The sequence below is a fragment of the Microplitis demolitor genome, chromosome 6 (assembly GCF_026212275.2).
Source record: "Microplitis demolitor isolate Queensland-Clemson2020A chromosome 6, iyMicDemo2.1a, whole genome shotgun sequence".
Taxonomy (NCBI): Eukaryota; Metazoa; Arthropoda; class Insecta; order Hymenoptera; family Braconidae; genus Microplitis; species Microplitis demolitor.
Window position 1 is genome coordinate 4570590 of NC_068550.1, and position 27693 is coordinate 4598282.

The following is a 27693-nucleotide window of genomic DNA, read 5'->3' on the forward strand; positions in this document are numbered from 1 at the left end:
CACTGCTCGTGCTCCGGGTGATTTTTTAATTCGTCGATAATAAAATCAGGGAGAAAAAAAAATTGAAAGCTATTAGAATCGAGCTGTTCGAAAGTTCATTAATGCTTTTTGTAACAATTAAGATCTTTGGCTATTGCATATTAAAAAAATTAAGTTGATTGAATTGAATAGTCAGTTTTAGGGGTCAAAAGATGAAATAGGACCTGGGTCAAAAAAAAAAATAACGATTTTGGCGTAATTTTAAAAATTGAAAATAAAGCAAGTTTGGCAAGACAGGAGCAAATCAAGTATAACTTAATTTTTTTTTTTAATGAAAAACACACTTGGTTTTGATTAAGTTGTCTTACTTAGTACCAACTAAGTCAAATTAAAGTCACGTTGTCTTGGATTTGACTCAAATTTAAGTCATTTAAATTAAATCCAAGTCAGTGTGACTTTAATTTGACTTCGTTGACTTTAATTTTGAAATTGAAAGTCATATTGAAGTTAATAAAAAATATGTGTAGCCAAAATCAAGTTAACTAAGTCAAGAAAGTAAAAATCAAGTTATATTTTCGACCCGGGGGTACCCATGGAAATTAAAATGGTACTAAACTGACGAATTTTCGTATTTATCTATTGCGATTTACCTCTCAATAGATTTTTCTTACCTCGGGTCAGTGGAAAGTGTAAATCTTCCCTTTTTGAAAGAAAAGAGCAGAAGTTAATCTAAAAATTCGCCTCAATTTGTTGAGAATCTAAAATTTTATATCCGTATACTTGTGAAAATTATTATGCTGTAATATTACAGTTTAAAAAAACTTATGAGTGAGAAAGAAAAATATAACACGAGAGAATATAAGAGTGTATATTATAGTGCCTGAAGAGTTTGGTATCTTTTCTACCTCATCTTTCGCATTTATAGCGCGTATCCCTTGTGCCGTAGGATCGGAAACGATCAGATATATATATATATTTTTTTATGTACTTGAAATTCGCAACGTTTTTCGGCAACGAAAATGAAAAAAAATTAAATACATATTTTTTTATCGTTCGGTAAAATGAATGACGTCGATAACGGGAACGACATCGTGTCTCTAGGATAAGTGTAAAATCAAAGTAGGAAAAGATATGATTACGCAAAAAAAGAGTGAAATTGATAATAGAAAAATGGAAAAAAAAATTACTGAGGCAGAACTTTTATTGGAGCTCCGGGCATTTAAATTGTTTAATAAATACGTTTGAACAGGAAAGATATTTTTTTTTTAATTTTGTTGTTAAATAATTAAATTTAAACTTTATATAAATTAATTAATTAAATTTGAATAAATTCCGTACTGTGAAGTATAAGTGAATATCCAATTTTTAATAATAAAACAGTTACTTTGACTAGTACATCCAATTAATTAAATTATTACTATTACTAATTATACAACATTTCATCGTCCATTAAAATTTAATAATACTTACTAACAAATATGCACAGAATATATAAATCCAAGCAGAATCTACCTCACTATTTCGTTGTTAGTTTTAGAGCTTAATAAACTTCCAATAAAGGGCGAAATATTGCAGTTAGTGATGGCGGATAATCGAGTCAATATTTCGACCATTAAAAAAATTAAATTTTCCACCCTAAATAGTTTTTGTCTTTTTCTTTTTTATTTATAAATTTTTTAAATTAAAAATCTTTATTTTTTTTATTTTCAATAAATAGTCGGTATCAATAAAACTCAGTCATCGAAAAAATTTCAAATGTGAGGTAAAATGGGCATCCCTTAAATTTAGACAAATTTTTTCTCACTTAATTTTCTTAACTTTAGTCACTAAGAAAAATAAGCCTTCAAAAAAGAAACTTTCTAAATTATTTCTAAAAATTAAATTTACTTTCTCTTCCACGACAAATATAACCCTCACATGTAATTTCAAAAATTCTAAAAACTGCTAAAAAAAAATTCATATGTCTAATTTTACATTCAAAAAATTTTTTTTATCATGCTCAGGCGACTCGTCGCCCTTTGATATCCGCGTTGTCTTGCATACAATTCAAATAAAAATTCCCGCAATCCAATTTTTCCTTTAGAATTTTTACTAACCACAAATTCTTAAGGACCCATTTTGCCCTCCTGTTTATCTTACCTGTATCTGGCATTTAAAAGTCTCGCAAAAGCTTAAGATCAACCCTTTGTTTAAAAAAAAATTATTATATAATAATTCTGCTGCACTAATCATTATTTTATTTATTTATTTATTACAATTCAAATATAATTTTACTATAAACTAGCTGATGAAAAGGACATAGTTCATAAAAAGAATATGTATTTTAATATAAGAAAAAAATTTTTTTTTTTTCTCTAAACGTATGACCTAAAATGTTTGACTAAAACCGTCTGACCAATTGTATACCCGTTCCACTTATTTTACTACTTGGCAGTATAGTAGATATATATATATATATATATATATATATATATATATATATATATATACTATACTGTCGCTTGAAATTAGCTATAACGGTTATATGTAACGCTTACCTCACTATTACAGTAGTATCTTAACACCCTCGGGGATGTTACTAGAAAGGTCATGTGTCCCACGATGATATGAGATCTAGAATATCAAGATAACAGACAATTTATAATTTAATCTAATCTACATTATGTTATATATTTTCCATTAGCAAAATTTATCCTTTGCTTTCTGGCTTGAAGCTTTGAATTTTCAGCTTCCAGATGCAACTTAAGAAATAACTGGGGGTGGATAACGAGATGTAGGCGAAGCTCTGGCTGACCGAGTAGAAGGCCATGACGAGAAGAGGGGCTGAATTTAGATAGAGAAGGGGTGGCTGTGTTGCGGGCTGCTGCGGCTCGGGCGCGACAGTCCACCCTCAGCCATCGCACAAACTTACTCGCATTCTCGCGTCGTTCTTATTCATATATTTATAAAAATATGTACTCACAAATATTCATTGTTAAGCTCGCTTATGTTTACGATGAATCCCGCTAAGCTTTTAAATGCTCGTAAATTATTCAATTGTGATATTTAAGTTCTTTGTTTGTTTCGTTACAGTGAGGTGATTAATAAGTGATTTTAATAACACTGATAATAATGATAATAAATTAGTTATTGTTTATTTTAATTCAAGTGAGTACATGGATTTGTAATTATTTAAATATGTCCAAAGTTTTATTATTAATATTAAGTTACCAAAGTGTTTACTTCTGAAATATGACAGAAGAATTAAGTATTGAGTGAGTTAATTAACGTCGGAAAATAAATTTATAAAAGTTTTTACCCACCCCACCCAAATTATTATTCTTACTCTTTAACTTGTTCGGAATTTTCTTATGTTGAACAATTTCTTTTTATTAAATAGATTCTGCTGGAATTAAAAAAAATATTAAATGATTTTTTTTTTAATAGATTCAAAAAAAATGTGTCGACAAATATTGAGGTAACTTAAAAATTTTTTTTTTTTTAATTTTTATTCGATCTTTAAAAAAAGATAAAAAAAAATACCTAGAAAATAAATGATCTGAAATTTCACTTAGAAATATATTTGTAAAAAAAATAAAAAAATATTCAAAACTCGTAAAATTTCAAAATTTTTTAGTAATTGGACAAAATTCATATTTGAATGTAAAATTTTTAGATCAATTTTTATTTGTGTTGTAATCTTTGTCATAAAAAAAAATTTTAAAAAAAGCAAAAACTTGATTTTTTTTTTGTAAATTTTTTTACACTAGACAAAATATGGGGTGAGTTGGTCAGCCCAAATAGTACAAGCGTTTCAAAATTTTGACCAAAAAAATTCTCGTATATATTTTCAAAAAAAAAACTGATTTATAATAAAATTCAAAATTTTTTTCCATTTTTCATACGAACATTATTAAAAAATTTTTTTAGTCAAAATTATAAAATGGTCAGTGCTCGGGGTAATCGATCAACTTACCCCACACTTTTTCTAGACTAAATATTTATACTTTCGAAAAAAAATTTTTAGTGTATATAATGCCCTACATATTTATAAAAAAATCTAGTGTATAATTTCACCCCACTCTCCACAATACATATATATGTATAGAGAATAGTTAGGAAAAATGGTAGTTGTATAAAAGCACAATTTTTGCTTCATGAATTTTTAAACGGATGTTAAATTGCGAAGAACTAGAGTATAACGGCTTCAGTGAGTTTCAAAAGAACCTTAATGTATACTTTTCTGGATCAAACAAAGTATCTATATGGAAATTAACACTTGTTTGTAGTAATTTTATAATAACTGTTTTATTGCGAAACGAGATGGGAATAATTTGAGTATTTTTCCCATGCTCCAATAGGTTTTCATAGTGACATTATTTACTTTTTTACTTCTTCCTTTAACTCTCGTTATTTTGATATTTTAAATTCAAAGAATTTTAAAAATTCCATCACATAAAATAAAAATAAAAAACTAGTTTGTCCATCGCTTGGCTCTCTTTTTATTCTACATTTTTATCATGTATAACTTTTATTTACTTTCGTTCTTGAGAAAATAAAAATATATTTTATAACTTTTTTTTTCGTATCATTTGAATTTTTTTAAGTTTTTGTATATTGTTAGTTTATCATTTATATGTATGAGTTCTAATGTACCTATATTTTTTATTTTTTAAATATTTGCATACTACTTTTTCACATATATATTTTATTTTATATTTCTTTACAAAAATAAATGTTTATTTTTTCAAACAAACGACCACCGAATGTCACTTAGAAAAACTAGAAAATTTTATTTGTTGCTTTCATTCTATTTTCTGTCAAATAAAATTACTTAGAGTGACTCTGCATAAATTCATTTTATTAAATTGGTTTTTTTGCAATTATTTTTTAATAAGTTCATGTACCTGGAAATTATTTTTTTAAATCTTTATTCCATTTTAGAATTGGAATTTACAATTCATATTTAAATTTATCCCTAAATTATCTTAGTAAAGGAAAACCTTTGAATTGTATTGTTGTTTAGGTTCCTCATTTTACTCGAAATTTTTGTTAGCAATCGTATTCTTCAAGAAAAAATATAAAAACATATCTTTTATAAAATTTCTATGCTTCTATTAAATTTCATTATTAAAAAACCCGGGAAAAAATTAAATTTTTTCTTGTTTAAAATTTTACTCACAATTTCTAGAAATTAATGAGGCAAGTTGGTCACCTCAAAATTTTTTTTTTAGTTGCTCATTTTATTACAATTTTTTTTTTTTTATTATACTTTATCTATTTTCTAATTACTCACTTAAAAGAATTTCTTTTTCAATTTTGTAAAAATTTTCCCCCACCCCCATGGCCAACTTACCCTCCTCACCTTAAGAGGTCTTAGGAACCCGTGAATAAAAATTCATTAATGAAAAAAAATTTATAACTTTTAAAACAGAGTCATCTTGCCCCGAATTCTTTTTTTTTTTTTTCATATTTAATATTTTTTTCTCTCATATTTTGCCCGCCCCGTCTTTACCATAATATTTTTATTTATCCATTCACTCTATAAAAATATTATTATATTTATACGCAAACTTTATCAGCTCATTTTAATTTCTCTCCATATCAAATTTATTTTTCATCCTCGTACTTTTATGCAAAACTTCAAACTTGATAAATTTTTTTTTTCTTTAAAAATTATCGCACACAACTTGCCGTTTCTCATTATACCTTAAAAATTTATTTCACAATACTCGCGAAAAACTTTTATTAGCTATTATAATTTCTCAGCTTAATAAAATGATATTAAAACACAAAATTGGTTGAATGTATTCAAGTCTTGGCGATGATTACGTCTTCTTAGTAAGATAAGACACAAACTCCTCGAGGCTAAAACCAGCATCTTTTTTTGTTTTTAAATGCAAAGAAACGCGTGGCGTAAAAAAATGTGAGAAAATGCGGAACGGCAAAGAGACTAGAGCTTAAGATGCCTGTGGACAAATAAAGAAGACCCGAATAGTTTATTAGCCTAAGAAAAAAAAAAAAAAGAAAGAAAAAAATGATAACAAGCATTGCAATTAAAGTTTAGTACGTTCAGTAATGAGGTAGAACGTGATTCGTACCGCAATATTGTGTCGTTCAGTTACACGGTGCGAGACAAAAGTTTGTAGGGATGATGAGAATAAAACAGAAAGTACAGTCTTGTTTGTGACATAATAATACATACTAAACAAAAATTATCTCGCGCTAGGTAGGTGGGTGTGTTTCGAATATTTAATTCTGTATCTACTTTTGCTACCAATGTATGCTTTACAATATGAAGAATAACTTTTATTTCATTAAAGCGATAACTTTTTAAATGATTTTGCATTATGAAAATGGATTATAGAAATTTTAAAGTTAAATGACATATTTTACAGACAGTAATTGACAAGTATACAGGAGAAAAGCGGGAAAAATGGGACTGTTAAGAGAATAATGAATTGTTGTGCATTTGAGTATGACTTGAAGTAGAAGCAAATTTCCAGTTGCCGTAGAAAAAATTTTTCAAACCCTTTCACTCCGTATTTGCCCGCGTTTTCTTCTCAATTTTTTTTTTTTTTAGGGTAACTGTGAAAGTATAATTTTTAGTTATTTTGAAAATTATAAATAATTGATCAAATTTGATGAATACATCATTGAATTTTTTTAGATAATTATTTTTAAAAAAATTAACTGTTTAATGAGGATCTGATGAGATTTGTAAGACTAATTATTTAGACGGCATATTACGATAAAGTTTTTCAAAAATTGAACTATGTGACCTATTACACATGATAGATTTTGATAAAATTTTCCTAAAGAGTGTTGGCTTTGTGTAGACTAGGACTGTAGATTTTTTATTTTGATACGAAAATTTAATTTTGAATTAATTTTCTTTAGAAAGTCAGTCGAATAAAAAAATTGTGTGACCCCATTTCTACCCGTTTTTTTTTTATAATTAATTAACTTAGTTTGAAATAGTAATAATTAAAGTGCAAAAGATAAATAAATTCACAGTGCAGTTGAGAAAAAAAAGTTTTATCAGACCATTCTATATCAGAGCATTATATTGTGTCGAATAAAAGAAATATATGAGAGAATATATTTTTGAAATTTAAAACAAAGAAGAATTCTCGAAATGAGGTACAATTGAAAAATTGAAATTTTATATTTTCTCTGATTGCTTTGTCCCGCAGCTTGCGGGAAATTCAAATATCTTGGAGGCGCCTTGAGATCTTATTTTATGTCGATTTCACATTAAATTTACCTACCCTATCTTTTTTAATTGTGGAATTATTATTATTTTATTTTATATTCAGCATAGATATTCATCAGTTGACCTCCAATTTTTTTGCTACAATAATTTTTATATAATTTTAATAGTTATAAATTTTTATCAAAAACAATTTATAATACGGTAAATATTTAACTATATTCAATATGATTGTTTGGAATTCATAAAACATTTTAGTATGATGAAAAATATTCAATAATTAATCTTTAAATTTACACCCGATGGCTGGTACTCAATAATTTAATCTCATAAAACATAAAAATAAAATTTATATAACTGAGGGATTTTGATATTACGGCGAAACGAACTAGAGGAAGAATGCAAATAAAGTTTTATTTGAATAGACAAAAAATTGATTACCTTTTATTTCATATAAAATTAAAAATCTATTTGACCTAAATACTTCATTTTTTAAATTAAATTTTGAATTTTAGTTTAAAACAAAAATGTAAGAAATTATGTGATAAATTTCTGGAGTGAACGCAGATTAAATTGGAGTGAAATTAACTCCGAAGGAAAATTTATTTTAGCAGTAAAAGTCCAGATTGGAGTAATTGGAGAAATAAAATCGACAAAACTCTGGAACTTCGAGTGACGAAGTAAATTCGAATTCGAATTCAAACTACAAAAATAAATTTAATATGTAAATTCTATAGTAATTATAATAATGATTGATACAGTCTACAGAAATATGAGGCAATTTGATCACCCTGAATAATACGCTCACTTTTGAACAAAATTTTTTATTTTTTTGATCATATTTTGAACAAAAAAAAAACTTTTTATTTTTTCTACGGTAGCTCATATTTATCATGGGTCATTTTTAACCCCCCCCCCCTTCCTTTGATTTTGTATAATAACTTAAATAACAAACATTTAAAAACAAATTTTTTTTTTATTAAAAACATAATGGCGCTACCCTAAATAGACAACATTTTTTTTTTCTAAAAACTAAAAATCAAAATTTTGTCACAACAAATTTTTTTCGTCTTTACAATAGTGTCTTATTTTGCCCCAGAATTTCCTACATGAATTTGAGTTGTTTAAAAATATTATTTTCTCTAAAATTTAAATAAAAATTCTAAAACTATTGAAAAAAATCAAATATAAAAAAAAACCATACTTTGGGTCAATACACTATTAATAAAAAAAAAAAAATATGAATAATAGAAACATATAAAACTGAATTACTAGTAGGTTCAACTAAAAAAATTAAACCCGCAAAATACATCGGCCACTTGGAAATTTTGTCAGCCAACCCTCAATGTAATTTTTTTTTACAATTTATCAGTACAATATTCATAAATATAATATTTATTTTTGTTTCAGATAAAAAAGAGGTATATAAAAAAATAACTAGTCTTCATAAATATTTAAATGAATCGTAAGTCAAGAATGAAATGTAAAATTACATCAAGAACTCACGCGTTAGCTGGATACATTTGAAAATGATTTTAAAAGTCTTATAAACATAAATAATTACAGCGATATAAGTAACTAAAAAAATAAAAATTTCTACAATAAATATATATATAGTATATTTTGTGAAGTAAAAATAATTAACAAAAATAATCATATTTTTTTACATTACAATAAAGTATAAAAAAAATATAATATAATATAATAATAATAATAATAATATAGTTTGGAATAATAAATGTGAATTGAAGTGTAATAATAGACAGAAAAAGTATAAAAATTTGTGGTAGTAAGTGTTGAGTTATAAGTGAAGTTGGCATGTATTGTCTAAGCGTGGCATGCAAGTGCGGTAGTGGCGTTAGAGATAATGACACTGGGGAGAGATGAGTCTGGAGCTGGGATACGACAGGAGAAGAGGAAACGAACGAGTTGGAGTGGAACAAGAACAGAAGAGATACAGCCATGTCATGGGAGTCTGTCGCGTCCAAGCATTACCTTGGGTTTGTATCAACTTTCAACTAAACTATATCTATTAATCTTCTCTTGGTACATAACTAGTTTAATTAATTTTTCATAAAATTTTAATACAATTACTATAATTCCGGACTTAACAATTTCTTGTAACACCGACAGATATATTTAACACTGAGAAATTTTTTTAACACTAGTAAAGAATAATTACACCGCCTTCGATGTTGAAATTTAACACCGAAAATTTTAACACTGACACCACCCGGACTTACCCCGATTTTTTTACAGTATAGTCATCAGTGTTTAAATTATTTGTAAGCCATCTATTCATTTAAAATTTGTAAAATTAATTGCAAATTTTCAAATTAGTAAGTTCAAATTTGGATACTTAGTTTAAATTTCAAATATTTAATTTTAACATCAGAATTTAATTTTAAACTTACACGTGATCAAATAAAACAAAATTTTTACAATATTTTTACGCAGTTTGAATTTCTGGCACACTCCCATAAAGAAAATTTTTAATTAAACTTTTTTTTTTTTACATAAATTTTAATTTCGTGTTTTTTTTTATAAATTAAAAGAAAGTGGTCATTTATAGTTGAACATTTAAAAATAATTGGATCGGAAAAAAGTACTTTAAAGAATTAGAAAAGAAAAAAAAAGGCTGAAATAATAAAAGAAATCTTTACACAGAAGAGTCAGAAGTAAAATCTCTGTAAATAAAACGAGCTGTCAGATCGTAAAAATGTATTTTATTTGTATGGGTAAAAATACTATAAGCTAGGATTTTTCCGTTTAGTGACGTTGAAAAAGATGCAATGCGAATGGAAAAAAATATAAAAATTTTTACGTTATTTTTTTCCTGGTTAGTCACTGAATTTTTTAAGCTAAAGGCTTGTAGGTAATAATAATAAGAAACTACTTCTGGGTAATTTCAAATTTTAAAAACGACCGGTAGTAATGTGGTTGATTAAATATTTCTGAAGCTGCAGTAGTCGCATTGCAGAGGCTTGAGAAAGACAGAATTGAAGGAAGAGGCTCGAGCGTGATTCCATCCCCGTGTCCGGAATAGCCGATGCCACGAGTTGAAAACTCGGTCTCTGGGACATTGGCCAATAATCCTTTATCTCATCTAGACATATCTATAGCTCTATAAGTTTCTTGACAAAAACTTACGCGGTGAACAACATGTCTGCAGCAATAATAGACAACCGGAATTTAACTGAATAATTTGGGAATTTTTTTTTTGGGACAGAATTTATTAAACTTTTAAATTCAAACATTAAATGACACTTTCATGTCTTCTATGATCACCAATTAACTTATTTCTGCAGGCAGATGACGCTGTCTAAGACTTTTCATAAAGAGTAGCCCGTAACTTTGCTCCTGTTGGGAATAACTTATTACAATAAAAACGTTTTTATTTCATTATGATGTCCTCTAGTAGGAAAAGCCATAAAAAGTTGTAGGCATAATTTATTTTTGGAGTTGAGGCCCATACAAGCGTTGTTGGAGATGGGTGGACATGGGTATAGATGATTTTCTATGAAGAGTAGCCCTTAACTTTGGTCCTATTCAAAATAACCCATCGTAATATTAACGTTTTTTGTTCATTACGATGTCCTTTAGTCGGAGAAATTTTTTTTTGACCTATGACCCTGAGTCACGCGAATTAATGACAACATGCCTTCCATGTAAATTCATACGAGATGTGCCTTCTTTAAAATTATTTATTCAAATAAATTTTTGAATTCCAAATCATCTGATTTTTACAATTGTTGCATCAGTTCTAAGTCAAAAATTATTTCTGTACCAAATAGTCTCATCTTCAAAAGTTTGTTATGTTAAATTTTTTTTAATTTGCTGATAAGAAGAATCAATTTTCAATTTTCAATTCTACAAAACATTACAAGAGCAATTTTTCTAATGAAAGGTTTTAATCTAACCAGATAAGTCTTATTTCGACCTTAATTTAATTTCACATTAGCAAAAAATTATTTTATAAAAATAAAATAATTCCGAAAGTAATTTATAAAGTTTTTAATGTAATTAAAATTCAAAAAATAATAAAAATTTAATGTCATTCTGGTAAGCTAAGGTGTGAAAATATACAGTAAGGTCGACTTAGAGAACAAGTCATCCGGAGAATCGGGTCGTGTCGAGCATACCACATTGTGGCAAGTTGTGATAATTTTGAATGCAAGAGCTCGATGCTCGACGATGGTACAGACGCGTCGGGCGTGTCAGTGGAATATCCATTGCATTGTGTTGAATCTCAAAGTTTCCATCCCTTTCTGTTTTCATCAATATTTTACATTCTATCCCCTTTACTTCACTACAATACCAACTATGTATAGATATATGTAACACACAAATGTCGAGGGTTTTCCACAGTTCGTACATTGGTTTATGGTCAATAGAATTACGTTACAAGAAATTCCTTTCTCGTCAGAAACAAGAACTATCACGACCAACGTTATCGATTTATTTTTTATTCATTAATTGTGTTTTACCATCGAGTTACTCTTTATTACCCAAACATTTTTTCAATTCCACCTGTTCCCATCGCAATCGTTAATTGCAATTGTGTATCGATTTAATTGTTGATTTGATCTTTCAGGAGTTCTGGGAGTCATCAGTTGTCAGCAACGGCATTACTTGGCAGCCCAGATGATTGTGGATACGTTTATCAATTTGCTGAAGAGGATTATCAAAGCGAATATCAGAATGGAAGTACTGATAGTCAATATAAAACATCAGTCAGATCTGGTGTTGGAATATGGGAGTGTCTTATCGGCTGCAGACATCGATTGGATCAACAATTAGCAAGAAGACGTGTCAGTATAAAACACTTTGATAATTTTTTTTTCAATTCTAGAAAAAAAATAGTTTAGGGTAGAGGTATCATTTGTGGCCACTGCTTTATTTTAATTAACGAAAAAAAGTAAAATAAAATTTTCATTTTAATAGTGGGATAAAAGTATCTCTGAAAAAATTTCAAAAATTAATTATGTCATTGCGTGTTTTGCAAATTATTTTATTTTAATTTTTTTAAGTGGCCAAAAATGGTACCTCTACCCTCTACTTTTTTAAATCCAATTTTTTCAATAAATAGATCTATGCAGATTTTTAGAGATCTATAGATCAAAGTTAAAGGGCCGGAAAAAATAATTTAGATCGCATGATATTGACTATAATATTTAGACATGTGACCCATTTTGCCGATCCCATTCGAAGTCATGATGAAAAAGTTTCAAATTACAGCACTATATTTTTTTTTTAACGTATTGAATTGTTATTCTCTTCCCGAGTAAAATTTCATCGCTCAATAAATAGAAATATAAGGAACAAACATCGAAATCATAAAAGTTAAAATAAATCTATACATCGAGGTGTGAAAAAAAAAACATCCAAACTGTTAGAAGGTTTGAATAGTGTTGCCAATAACAGACCGATAAAATGCTTGATCGGAGAGTGTTTCATGCTCTGTACAACTTTACTTTACCCAAGAGAAGCCGTAAAACAATTCAATAAATTTTTGTTTTCTTCTTTAACTAAATTTTCTGATATAAATATTTTTTGTCAATAATCATAATTACCAAAATAAATAACTGATAAAAATACCTTGTAAATAATACATTTGGTATTCAAAATTTCAAATATTTAGTCATGTATAATTTATACTTTAAAATACCAGGATAATATATTTTTCCCGAGCGGCAAAATGTAAATGACGAGATAAGTTGGTATAAAAAGTTTATTGTAAAGTCATCTTTCTTACTCTTACTCTTATTTTTCTACTTTGGGAGGATTTAAAATTTAATCAAGTTTTTTTCCCATCAATCTATACTACTAAACGTAAAGCCAATCGATTCTTACTTTTATTTGGACTTTTTTCCCTTTACAGGATGAGCTGAATGTGAAAAAAATTTCCAGTAAAAAAAAAAAAAAAACGATATAGGTTACTCTCGAGGGAGATCCTGCGGCTTCTGCAAATGGCAGGCACTTTTTGTATCCCCACTTATGGAGTTTTATATTTTCCTCTTTACTAAGATTAATCTTAAATCAATATACCTTTTTAAATTAAATGATTAACAATTTAAAAATATTTGTTTTATAAAAATAATAATATTGTTTTTTTTATCAGTAGAGATAAATTGTTTTATTGTTATCGTTTTGATGAGACTCGAGTTACTATATGGATGGAGAAAAAAAAAATACTGAAAGATGGGATATAAATTTTTCGAGGGATAGATCAGTTGGTTCAGTCAGACTAGCCGAGGGTTAAAGTTTTAGATGACGAGGCAGAGATTCAGCGGATGATCTGAATCTATAGATAGAGTAAGCTTGTATTGAGGAAGTTACGGTTATTTTTGCTCTTGAGATCTGAACAGTTAGTTTTTCATCTGTCTTCGCACACAAAGAAGGAAAAAAATTTAATGTCAGAAAAAAAATTTGTTCTAATTCTTCAGTTCCATGATAGAATGAAAGTTCAACTTTTTTTTTTATCTCAGGTTTTTCTATTTTTATCTCGATTTTTTTGCGTCTGACCTAAAGAAAATTTAAACAAAAAAAAAAATGTCATCAATATACTTATAGGTCATAATTAATTTTTTTTTTTTTAATAGTAACAATAAATTATTTTAATTATTTTAATGAGAAATTTATCAATTGATTTATTTTAAATAATACAAGAAATTTTTTCTTATCCCTGGGTTTTTATTTAAAATTTTATTTACAGTTTCGAGTAAAAGTAAAATAAGCTAAATTAAAGGTAGAAAGAAAAGTTATTTATTTAACATGAAAATAAAAAAAGTTTTTTTTTTAAGTGAGAATAGATGAAAAGTGGGCTGCAAGTTGATAAAGTAATCCCACACCTACACGAAAGCCCGGCAGTAGACAAAGGGTCGAGCTTTAGAGAGTAAATATCGACAATGGATATCAGCAGGAAATAAAGAAAGAAAGACGGAGATAAAAATAATGATACAGAGAAAGACAAAGACTTAGATAAAGATAAAGATAAAATATATAGATAGAAAATACGAACTTGGCCCAGTTGTTTAGGTGGGTGCGTGCTCAACTGTTGTTGGATCGATGTAAATGGCTTTTCCCCGGAGCTGAGGTCAAACTTGAGATTAACATCTCTGCAAATTGACTGTAATGTTCATTAAAAATGCTGACGACAAAAGAGAATTATAATTACGCATTATAGTCCCAATAAATTCATTAATTAAACAGCAAGGATTATCATTTTTTATTTTTATTTATATTATTTTTAATTAAATGAGAGTTTATTTCAAGCTTTTCATAATAATTAAGCCATCCCGACCAGGGCTCGAGTATTTATCGTTTAATTATCGGTAGTACCTTCGGAAATTATAATAATGCTTATTACCAACAACAAAAAATCAAATTTAAAATTAGTAAATTATAATTTAAGCAAGAGAAAATTTTGAAAATTTGAATTTGAAAATTTTATTAACCACCAAATTATCTGGGACATTTTATCGCGATCAACTGAAAAGCAGGTTTTCTGTGATAGATTTAATCATTTTCGAAGTTTGAAACAGGGACAAGATGGCCCGGTTCCAAAAATAAAATTTAATTTTTTGTACTTTGTCGGGGCCAAATGGTGCATTAAAGCAATATTACCCTTTGGAGTAATTTGGACACTTATAGTGTCCAATTTCGTCTCCATTTTTAACGGCTAATATTTATTACAAAATAAAAATTTCCATAGGAATAAAAATGAGTGAAAATTCGAATTAAAAAATTTTTCTTATTTTTTTTAAATTAGCCCGAGTGGCTCCAATTATTTATAAGACACAAAATAATTATTTTGCTTTTGACAGAAAATTAAAATTTTTTTTGAAAGATTTCAATTTACCCTAACCAGTGAATTCGCACTAATGAACCATTCAACCCCCAATCAACATGAAAGTAACAAATAAAATTTTTTTTACATTTTTCAAAGGGGAAAGTCTTGTCCCCTTCTTGTTTACGTTCCCTTGTCCCATTTTCACTCCCACTTATACTAAAATATAAATCTTAACCTTGTATTTTAAACAGATTTCAAGCCTCCTCTAAAATCTGTCAATTAAATTCACAAATTAGAATAAAAAAAAAAAATCAATATACATCTCGACATCTAGTTTATAAAAACAAAATTATTCTATCGTTATTGTATATTTTATTTCATGACCCCAACACGTGCATTACCTAAGACCAGCCAAAGTTCAGGGTTAAATCGATATAGCCTTCTATCCCGCTCATTTTTATTCTCTCCCCTCACCTTTTCTCTTTCTCTCTCTCTCTTTCTCTCTTGAATGTGATATAATTTCATCGTATCGTTATTTCTGAGCCTTGCGTGATCTGATCGTTCCGTGAGTTCAACTTGACCCTCTGCCCTATACTGTAATAAATAATTAATTTATTAATTAAACCTAAACAGTTTCATGTATAAATTTTGTTCTTTTTTTTTTAATTATTAATAATTATTGAGGTTAAATATATTTCAATAAATTTGAAAAGAGAAATTAATAAAATTACAAAACATCCTTGACATACTTTTTTTTTTTTTTTTTTCAAACGATCGATCACCTCTTTTGGTGTATGACATATTTGTCAAGTAATTCCGGTAAAATATATTTTACTTTAATAAAACTGTTGCCTTTTATTTGTGATATATATTTTTTTTTATATATTTTATATAAATATATATATACATATATATATATATATATATATATATATATATATATATATATATATTTTGTTTTTTAAGATAAAAAGCGAAGTAAAATAAACAAAAGATTTTTTTTCTAAAAGTTCTAAATACATATTGATAATCAATATACATTTGTATATTTTTACTTTTTATCTTTTATATATATATTTGTTTTTTCTTATTTTAAATTCTCTTTATTTGCAGTATCGTTTTATTCAGAACAAATACATTGTCTATTGCAGGTAGAACAAGGCTTAAAATTGTATCGAGCACACAAGCAGCAGGCAGCGGTACGTAAATGGCGAGGAGCATTAAAAAATATACGACAACGAGAAGACAAATTTACTTTGCTGGGATATCTTTATCAAGCGTACATGGATTGGGGAAAATACAGGTATATTATTTTAATATAAATTAAGTTTTAATTAGAACCTTGAAGATGTTCAAGTGGAATTAAAAAATCCAATTAACATTTTGTAATTGATTTTATCATCTTATTTTATTTTTATTTTTAAGATGAGTTATATAATTAGTCTTGTTAAAAAAATATTTTACTAATTAATTAAAAACTTCAATGCCAATGGATCGATAAATTTAATTATGCACTTTCTAATTAGTGTAATTATTATTTTATTAAAAATACTAACAAATATTGCATATAACGACAAGTGGGAACTACTTTACTTTTTTATGGTACACTCACTTTAAATCTCCACCGATTTTATACGAGTCATAATTGATATTTAAAGTACAATAAAATTTTCAAAATTTCAAAATCATAAAGAAAAAAAATTCAATTTGAATTCATTTTTTTTTTTTTTCTAAATTGAATTTTTGTTTCAAGTCATTCTGTTTTTTGAATTCGAAAAAATTTTCACTCGGATCAAAAATAAAAAAAATTTGTCATTCAACTATTCCGAAAAAATAAAACTGGATTTTAAATTTTGACTTACAATTTAAAAAAAAAAAAGTAACGGCTTATTGAAAAAAAGGCAGTTAGTTTAAGAAATTTTTTAATAGTGACGACCAATAACGTAAAAAATTTTTCAAATGAATTTTTAATGGAATTTTTTTTTTATCGTGTCATATTTATGAAACTTTTTAAAATTTCCCGTTATTTAATTTTATTTGATAGTTACTGTTACCATTATTAGATGATAAAACGTCATTACGTTATCTCTAATGAGTTTCAAATACATGATAATGATTATGGATTTAATTTTACGCCAGCTTTTGCTTTGTCCATAATAAATTAATTTAGGGCGACACTAATTATTCTCATTATTACCGTAAAATTATCTTTTTAAACTTTTTTTTTTGGCAATCAACTGGATTAAAATCAATTCTACATCCATGGGCGCGAAAATAAGTAAAATAAATTCAATTCATGGTAAAAAAAAATGTCAACTTGGCTCCAGATTCGTTACAGCATCTCACAGCGGCTCACAACACAAAATTGGCCTTCAAGCATCCCACGGGCGCCTTAATTCGGATCGGGATCGCCTTCTAAGAAATTCGATAGAAAATCTATAATCAGGACTCGGTGCTGAAAAAAAATTTTTTCTATCACTTCTATATGCTGGTGTTCTTCCAGAAGACTTGCCCTCGAAGCCTTGAAGCTTCATCGGGTGCCTTAATTTTGATCAGAATCACCGTCTGAGAAATTCTACAGATAATCTAGACTCAGCTCCCTAAGTTCGAAAACAGCGGGAAGTTTTGAGATTTTCCCTTAGCGTCAACCGTTTTTCAGATTTTTTTTCTTGAATTAAATCTTGACAGTAACAACGTCAAAATTGAATCAACTTGAAGCTTATATCCCTTGTAGGGGAGAATATCAGAGAACAACAAAATACTTAAGCGAGTAATTAATTTTTGAGGCTTCTAAACGCCGAGTACAAATGGTTTCCATCTATTTCAAACAAATCTGTCATTAATATGCCGCAAATCCATAGCACGAACGAATGTCACCAAAATATTTCAAATTACTTTTTATAATTGATAATTTCCAATTAATTGCAATACAAAAAAAGTTCTCAATAATAATTGTTTCCGTTTTTTCGAAATTTTTGGAGTGTTCCCTCCTGCCCCGATTTTTTTTTTTAAAAAAGATTATAATTACATTTGAAATAAAAAATAAACAATAAATTTTAATTCACCAATTACTTAAAATTTCACGTTAATAAATCAAACTGATTATTCAATTTCGGTGCTGTCGGTTAGCACGCGAGAATTCGTGTGAAAACGTATTAGTGTCAAAAACAGGCAGTGAGGTTAATATATTTTGCATTCAGTTTATAGAATTAAATCTTATTCACAATTACAATTGAAATCCACAATTCGTTTTAATTTGAAATTAATCGAAGCTTATAATTATTTTTGTGGTTATTTTTAGACTTTATTATTAAATATAGAGAAATTTTTAAATCCTAATTATATTAATAATTTAAAAACTTTAGAAAAAATACGACACCGAAATTAAAACTCTTTTAATTTTCGTAAGTATATTTTATAAAACGGGTACACGCGTTTTTAAAAATTTGAAAACAGCCATAAGTATTCCGTTGTTTGAAATCGTATTTTTGGTGTCGATGTTTTAAAGTCTTAACAACAGGCGACTCGTATACTACTTTTTTTGATAATGTTCAGGTTACACCAAAAATAATTTATTTAAATTTTAGTTTCATTAAATTTTTGGATTAATTAAACCAACTAACTAATTATAGGAAAAGCTAGGGCACTGCAGCCCCCTTCAAAAATTTGGTAAATTTTTTTTTTTCACTTTCGGCCAAATCATGTTATCTCTGATGTTTTAAAGATATTTTAGACTAATCTGCGATATCTGGGGCATAATGGACCACCTAAAAAAAAATTTGCTGAAGTTCTGGTAAAACCTTAATGGATTTACTTAAGATAGGACCAAATTAGGTTGACCTATAGATTAAAAGCCATAAAAAATAATTACCGGGTTAAGGGGGCCGTCGTGCCCCGGTCTCCCCTACAAAAAATTTTGAAAAAATTAATTTTCAATATCAATTTTGAGTTTTTTGGGCTCATAGACAGTAGAAAAATTTCACATAATCCACAGCAATATTCGGTATTAATTATTTTTAACTTGAAAAAAAAAGAAAAAAAATATTTCCTATATTTTGTATCATTGGCAGTATTTCTTTAAAAATTTTTTTACCACACGAAACTGATGGATTTTTTTTCGTTGCTATTCCAATGCAACTTTACATACTTTTTGTATCACGTTTTATATTCTCGGGATACTTTACCGGCACAAAAAAAAATAGCACGACTTCATTGGAGGAGTGTTTTATTCTTTGAATGCATTTTTCGATAAAAGCAGTTCCATCCGCTTCATCGAGCACGTCTTTCATATGCGTACTAGAGCAAAGCATATTCTAAAGCTTTCTATCGTCTATCGACTTTCTGTAGGTATATTATCCTTCATATCCAAAAGGTTTACCCGAGAATTCAAAATAACTTAAAAGAAAGTACAATGGTCTTTTACTTGAATCGTTCATTTTAAACTTTGCGCCATTTTACAGTCAGCTTTGACTCGTCTCGTAATATCTATCATATGTCACATTCATTTTAATTAGATGTGGCGCAACACAAAGTAAAGTTTCCTCATATACTTTACTTATGTGAATATTCTAAAACCTTTTTCGTGTATACAAGTTACTTTACGGGTATAAATGTACTACAGCTGAGTGTTAAACTCGAGAACTCTATTTAACTTAGACTCTACACAACTATATAAAGGTATTCGAAACCGCAAATGCCTATTGGCAAATACCAATGACCAGTACTGACCGATATTGACAAATAGAGTACATGGTGTTGCACTTACCGCCTTCCGACGTCCTGTTGAATGCTTGCAGATCACATTCCGAACATTAAGCACATTACATTAAGTAGCTAACTTTAAATATTATTTGAAAAATTTCATTTTACGATTAATTATTGCATTCATTGCATAATTTTCGCAGTTAACATTCAAATTTTTGGTATTGATAATTTTGTATAGGGGAAAAATTACTAAAATTATTATTTTTTACCCAGAATAAATATTTTTTTTTTTTTTTTGTAAATATTTGTATATATAGTGTCTAAAAAAATATGAGGTCAGTTGGTCAATGAATACTATGAACATTTCGAAATTTTGATCAAAAGAAAAAATTATTTCGTGTTTATTTTCTGAGTTATTTTACAAATCAGTATAAAATTTAACTTGGGGGTAAATTGAACTTCAAAAAAAAATTTTTTTTTTATTTAATTTTTAAAAAAAATATTCTTTAATTATTAGCTATGACTTTAATATTTATGTTTTTTAATTTTAATACAGACTTTGAAAGTTTTTTTCTATTTTTCATTAGTATTTTATTTTTTTAAATTTTAGTAAGCCTGAAAAAAACAATAAAATTAAGTAATAAATGTGAAACGAAAATTCACATGGGATTTAATAAAACTTTCATAACAAATTGTTAATCTAGTTTTCGTCAAACTCTTCGACAAGTCAAACAGAATTCTATTATCATTGATTGTGTATTTGAATGATTAGTTAAAAAAAAAAAAATTGACGTCCACTTGCATTCACCAATACTTCGGTTTCTCTCGCATATATAATAATAATAATAATAATAATAATAATAATAATACTCCATCTTTTTTGTGTAAATAAAAAACGTAAATTTAACGTCAAACTTTGTTAGAGTACACTCAGTTTATTTATCAAGTTGACAAGCTTTCATTTATATTTACTAGACCAATAAACTCCAAGAAATCAACGTCAATCGTACTTCTGATTTTACATTCACGTGATAATTTTTTTACCTTTTTATGGGAGATAGAAAAAAAATCTAGAAAAATATATAAAACTCTGGGATTTTTTTTAAATTTTAACACCAGAAGTTTGTTCATATTTGTGAACAAATTGCGATTGCATTTTTTGTTGTATATTAACTTGAATTCTTGAAATTTCGTGTAAAACCGCATCCTTGTAAATATTATATTTTATGTACCGAGAGAGGGCAATTGTTCCTCTAGACTCTGGATTATAACTTTTAGTCTATTGACCACCAACGATAGCTCTATGCTTTAACAATAGTATTTCAAATTTGTTAGTATATTACGAACCAGGTGTAGAAAGTAGCAGATAAGAAATTTTACATATGCTGTTTGAACTATTCGGCTTTCCTCAAAAATTTAATGTACTAATTTAACTTCCACATACAAAGGTCAATTTTGTTGCCTATAAGAATTTCATAAATATTAAAAGGTTTTTTTCAAATAAATTTAAAATGAAATTTGATAAAATTATTTCTGTAAAAAAATTAAAAAAATAAATGATAACTGCACGTGGTGTTCCCAAGCGGTCACCCATCCAAGTACTAACTAAGTTTTCTCTAGGATTTGTCTAGAATTCTCTGCAAAATGAATTTTTCTAAGTTTTCTCCAGGATTTCTCTAGGATTTGTCTAGGATTCTCGGCGAAATTAATTTTTCTAAGTTTTCTCTAGGATTTCTCTAGGATTTGTCTAGGATATCTCTAGGATTCTCCGCAAAATGAATTTTTCTAAGTTTTCTCTAGGATTTGTCTAGGATTCTCAGCAAAATGAATTTTTCTAAGTTTTCTCTAGGATTTCTCTAGGATATCTCTAGGTTTCTCAGCGAAATGAATTTTTCTAAGTTTTCTCTAGGATTTCTCTAGGATTTGTCTAGGATTCTCAGCAAAATGAATTTTTCTAAGTTTTCTCTAGGATTTCTCTAGGATATCTCTAGGTTTCTCAGCGAAATGAACTTTTCTAAGTTTTCTCTAGGATTTCTCTAGGATTTGTCTAGGATTCTCAGCAAAATGAATTTTTCTAAGTTTTCTCTAGGATTTCTCTAGGATATCTCTAGGTTTCTCAGCGAAATGAACTTTTCTAAGTTTTCTCTAGGATTTGTCTAGGATTTGTCTCGGATTCTCAGCAAAATGGATTTTTCTAAGTTTTCTCTAGGATTTGTCTAGGATTCAGAGAAAACTTCTCAATAACACTGGCACATTAATTTTTCTAAGTGTTGCCTAGGCTGAGTCTAGGATTTGTCTAGGATTCAGAGAGGAATATAATACATGTATTAACTTATAAACTTGCTTATATAATTAATTATATTAAAACTTTCTATATTATATATAAGAAAATATATATCGTTTCTGGCCACTTATATGGTCCCATATTGATTATATATTTTTTCATATATAATTAACATAAATGGTATTTTCATGCGGGGGATAGGGATATTAACTTATGGAACACGGATGACAATCGCTTGTTAATCGGATTATTATGATGGAACAACTCAAATTTTTATAATATTTTAACAGAAAAAGACATCAGACTACATACGTTCCAGAAAATAACAGAATTATAGAATCATTCTGTTGATTTTACATAAATTCAATATTATTTCAAGGGGAATAATAAACATTCATTTTAACACCACTGTAATCCTATAATTTCATGATGTAAATTTCAACGATACTATTTTTCTTCATACAATTAATAAAAAAAAATTTTCACACTAATTTTCTAACCGCACTAGATAGTAATCAAATCTAATCTAAAGCTTACATTTATCTTCAATTTTGAATACTCATATAAAATCTCATGTGAAGTTTAGTTGATTTTAATTAAGAAACATCAGGCGTATACATGAATGCAGACGATGAACAGATACAAGAGCTTAACTACCGAAACCGCAAAATTAATCTAATCTATCTTAAGCAACCACTGAAGTGTGTTAATTTATTCTGAATGTCATTAAAGTTGACATTGTTGTTGTAAAATATATTTTGATGTTAAAAGATTTAAATAATATGTAAAATATTAAAATTTAAATTCTTAAAAAAATAATCGGCTTAGTTTGTTTATGTTTATTAAAATAAATAAATCAAGGAACACAGTTAATTTATTACGAAAATAAACACAGGAAAAGTAATTTGCAAATGTTAATCTAAGTCCTGACTCGTTTACTATATAAATATTTATCATTTGTTTAATAGGGATAGCATAGACTTTGCGCACCGGCAGTTGGGGATTTCTGACGAGCTGGACTCGCCCAACATGCGGGCTGAAGCTTATTTAAATTTAGCCAGGGCACATGAGAGACTTGGTGCTCTTGAGAGGGCATTGGCTTACGCCCGACACAGGTATCATTAATTTAATTACCATTTGCTTAAGACATTTTACACAATTTATTATTTTTCATTAAATTTGAAATATCTTTACAAGAAATTAATAAGTTACTAAATAAATATTTTATGAAGAGTAAAAAAATGTAAAATAAAAATTTTATTAAAAAAATTGAACACAAAAAGTTTTCAAAAAATTTTTTGTAATTTTTAAAATTCTGTATAAAAAAAAAAACGTCAGAAAAAAAAAATTTCGCTCTTGATAAATTTAAATTCCGTACTCTCTAAAACTGAAACAGTGAAAATTAGTAAATATTCATTATTTGCTAGTGAATTTTGTTAGTTTACTTTTAGAGAGTATGCCGAGGTATCAAAAGATTCAATTTTTCAAAATTTGAGATCTGAAAAATTAGATAAATTTGTAGAGATTAATATTTAAAAAAGGCGAATGATAAAATTTAAAAAATTAAAGGCATAAAAAATAGTTATAATTTAATAAAATCTTAAATTTCAGTCTTTACAATGAGTGTGATCAGTGTGCGACTGCTGGATTAGTTCATTTGACAGTAGGCAGAGTACATTTAGAATTAGCCGGATTCTGCAAAGCGCTGGAAGCTTTTCAGAGGGCTCACAAAATTGCTCATTCTATTCAGGATCCTTCGCTAGAACTTCAGGTACATCAACATAAATTTAAAAACTCACATAAACTTTAAATATTTACACTACCGGCTCTATTTATGTTGGTAGTCTCGAGTATCTTGGATTCAAGAGTTGAATAAGAGTTCATAAAGTTTTATACCATGTTTACATTGCTGTTCAAACTGACAATTATATACATATATAATACCCCGTATATATTGTATACAAGTTGTTAATACTATTGTGATAAATTTTTAGGTATATGTCGGGCTGTCTGAATTATTCTGTCGTCTTCAAGATGCCGAGAAAAGTGCGAGATATGCAGCTCGGGCGTATGATCTCTCAAGAAGTTTACAGCTTGCGGATTTGAATTCTAGACATCATCGTGCAGCCTTGTTGCAAATGGCAACAGCGCTAAGGAAAAAAGGCGAACTTGGTGATGCCCATGATTATTGTTCGGTAATAATTTTACATTTTATTTTATACTAATGTAGAAACAGGTCTTACAGAATACGCGACCTCAAATATTCTCTAATCAATTTTTTTTAACTTACCCTTATGAAAATTTTAAATTTTTAAAAAAGGGAGCAAACCGAGCTCGAAAACAGCAGAAAGTTTTGGGGTTGACTAACAGAGTCAACTATTTTTTAGATTTTTTATTCTGTAAATTAACTCTAAATCCTCATTTGTAACTTGGTGTCATTTCTTTTCACCTTTTTGGGTGTCAAAAAAACTTTTTCCGTAATTTTTTTAATAAAGTCGATATCTATATCATCAACACCAGCAAATGTACTCGTATAGCATGGAAGAGAGGGGGAGGTCGCACTGAGGCTAGTTTTCAGTTGAATTTAACATTAACAATTTTACTATATTAATTTATTTTTAATTAAAAAAAAAATGTATTTAAGGTGGCCCATTTTTCCCACTTAATTTTTTTTTCTAAGTGTCTATTTGTAATTAACTGACCATAAGTAAGCATTTTAAAAAAAAAAATTTTATTTAAAAAATGTCTCATTTTGCCCCAACCTGCTATTACTTCAATTTTTTTATGTTATTTATTAAATTTATTTAATGATAAATAATATTCTCGATATTATTGATTTGCTTTGTAATAATTTAATTAATAGTTTAATTTAATGAATAAGATTATTAGTGAACCTATTAAAATTTTGATCAACTAAAATATATAATTACATTTAGATATTATTAACAGGTTGATAATAAAATAATATATATTTTTATGACAAAATATAGTTATTAGTAAAGCGGACACTTTATAGATGGGATAATATTCAATGTGATATTGAGTAATCTGTAATACTGTAAAAGCCATCACTTGCTTTCATATAATTGGAGTGGCAAATAGTATTATATTTCAATTTATAATCCTTTGAGTAACAAATAACATTGGGTGAGCGATGAGTCACGATACATACAAACATTATGATTAGTTTGTCAATTTTTATATTTTTACACCCAGTAAATTTTACCCACTGATAATATCACAAGCCAATGCAATTAAAAATTCATTATTTAAAGTCAATTTAATAGTCATTCAAATGATATATGTTTTTATGATATATATCTATAATATGTATATGTGTAATGTTTTATTATTTGTTATAGGAAGCCACCCGGTTGTCTCTAGTATCTGGGGATCAAGCCAGTTATGCACGAAGTATAAGAATAATGGGAGATATCTACCGTAAAAAATCAGAAATCAATGTAAGAAATAAGATCATAATTTATTTTTCTATTAATTTAAAATTACTTTCATATGATAAAATTTAATAAATGCCTTAGCTTGTCCTTATTTTATTTTAAATGAGTTGCTATAACACAAAGTTAGTTTTACTAAAATTGAATTAGTGCATTTAACAGGCATCAGAAACAGTTTGAATGTATGTAACAGTTGGTGACAAAGTTTGACGTCTTGCAGAAAGCCTTTCGACAATACGAGAGTGCTATGGGATCGGCAGCAGCAACTGGAGATCGATTATGTCAAATGGAAGCAATGGATGGTGCTGCCAGGTGTCTCGAAGCTTTACGACTTCAACACAAAATCTGTAATTGCCGACCGTTAGAATTCAATACAAGATTACTTGAAGTTGCAAGCTCTGTTGGTGCCAAGGTAACTTTTTTTCTGATTGTAGTTGAATTTATTTAATGTTTTAATTTTCAGCGGAACTTCTTTTTAAATTTTTAAATTCAAATAATTTTTCCAAAAAAATTTTAAATTTAATTTCTGTATCAAAATAAAAAATCTACTGTTTAATTTAAAGTAAAAGCGAATGACACCTTTTTTTAATCACTTAAAAATATTTATTCTCATTTTAGTTAAAAGAAATTATCATAATAACAGTAATAGCAAAAATATAATACATTTAAAACAAAAGAATCAGCTGGAGGAGCTTTTGTATATCAAAAAAAAAAATAAAATATATATGTGCCAGGGCCACAAAGATACGAATCAGTATTGTCATCATTGTCTTCTCACGTTCTTTGGATTAAACATCAGACTCAAATAATATTTTTTCTCTTTCCTTCTTAAAAACTTTCCCAACTTTTTTATAAAAATTTTTTTAGTTACTCGTGAGAACAGTGCGATGCAGGCTATCGCGAATCTACGGTTCTCTAGGAGACGAAGAACAAAAAAATCATCATGAAAGAATAGCTGCTGCTACTGAAGAAGACTTGGAGCTGAGATGTGGTGGATGCAATGAGTCTTTTGGTTTAGAGGCTGATACTCTTGAAGCATTGCCGTGTTCACATATTTTACATGCAAGGTAAAAACAATAATAATTAAAATTAAAATTAAAATCATTTTAACGGAATTTCTATTTATTTTTAATGATTTTGTTTACAGATGCGCGTATGATATATTAAAGAGACGCGATAAAAAGAAAAAACGTCTTTGTCCTGATTGTCATAAATCCGTAAGCTCACGTTTATATTTACACTGCGATGATACTCATGATTTAAATCAGAGTTCATTGAGCTTGGCGTCATTAAAAGCAAGCAGTCTTGCTACTTTGAATGACTGCCATGCTACTAGTAGTGTTTAATTTATTTTTCACAAACATTATCATTAATTTACCATTTCCTTTATAATTTAATTATGTGCGAGATAAATTATTTATTGTATTTATATTGATTACACCAATTTTTAGTTTTATTCTCACTATAATTACAGCCAATTATTACTAGACTTCTTTTCAATCGTGTAAATTTATAAATTTCATAACCGAAGCTCCAACGAAAATTATTGTCAAATTTATAATTTATTAACGTGTTCAATATCCGGTCGCCGATACCATAAAAGCGTAATATAGCAAAGAGCATCGTCAAGTGGCATAAATGCGTATGAAAATAATTTTTTTGCCTTGAGGGTGTACTTTAAATCATTCCCGTCCGTTACTCAAGTCGACGAACTTACAAAATAAATTCTTACATCAAAATTATCCAGCAAAATTGATATTTTAAAAATTCTGAAGATAGCCGACAATTAACATTTTTCGGATTTTTTTTTCAGGAATCAATAACGGAAAAAAAAACTAAAAATATGCGCATGTAGAAAATAAAAAAATTTACAGGTACAAATTTTTTAATAATTTTTTCTTTTATAATTTATCGTTTTTAAAAAAATTCAAAAATTATTAGACGTCGGCTTTCAGTATCATAAATTGATATATTATACATATTTGATATACTTTAAAAAAATTACGTGGAATCGGATATTTCTAGACTTGTCAAAAATTAAAAAATTTTTTTACGCCTTTATGACATTAGTAACGCGATATCTATTTTATGAAATGAACAAAAAAGAAATTAAGATTAAAATTTAAAAAATAATAAATAAAACGTCAAATATTTGAATTTATATTCTTATGACGAAGTACAGAAAAAATAAATATGTTTAGACAATTGTTGAAGTATAAAGGTGATTGTTAAAGAATAATAGATTATTAATAAATATCTAGAGCAGGAATATACCGAACCAAAAGCA

General features: G+C 27.6%; 1 protein-coding gene across 1 annotated transcript; it reads left to right on the forward strand.

Annotated features, from left to right (window-relative positions):
• The first annotated feature begins 8942 nt into the window (after window positions 1-8942).
• Window positions 8943-27333, forward strand: LOC103573878 (43 kDa receptor-associated protein of the synapse homolog). The gene is made up of 10 exons (XM_053739870.1): window positions 8943-9171; window positions 11766-11982; window positions 16115-16266; window positions 22920-23066; window positions 23563-23722; window positions 23946-24146; window positions 25314-25412; window positions 25627-25818; window positions 26274-26473; window positions 26554-27333. The coding sequence occupies exons 1-10, from the start codon at window positions 9134-9136 to the stop codon at window positions 26750-26752; spliced, it is 1605 nt and encodes a 534-aa protein (XP_053595845.1). The 5' UTR covers window positions 8943-9133; the 3' UTR covers window positions 26753-27333.
• Window positions 27334-27693: the final 360 nt, after the last annotated feature.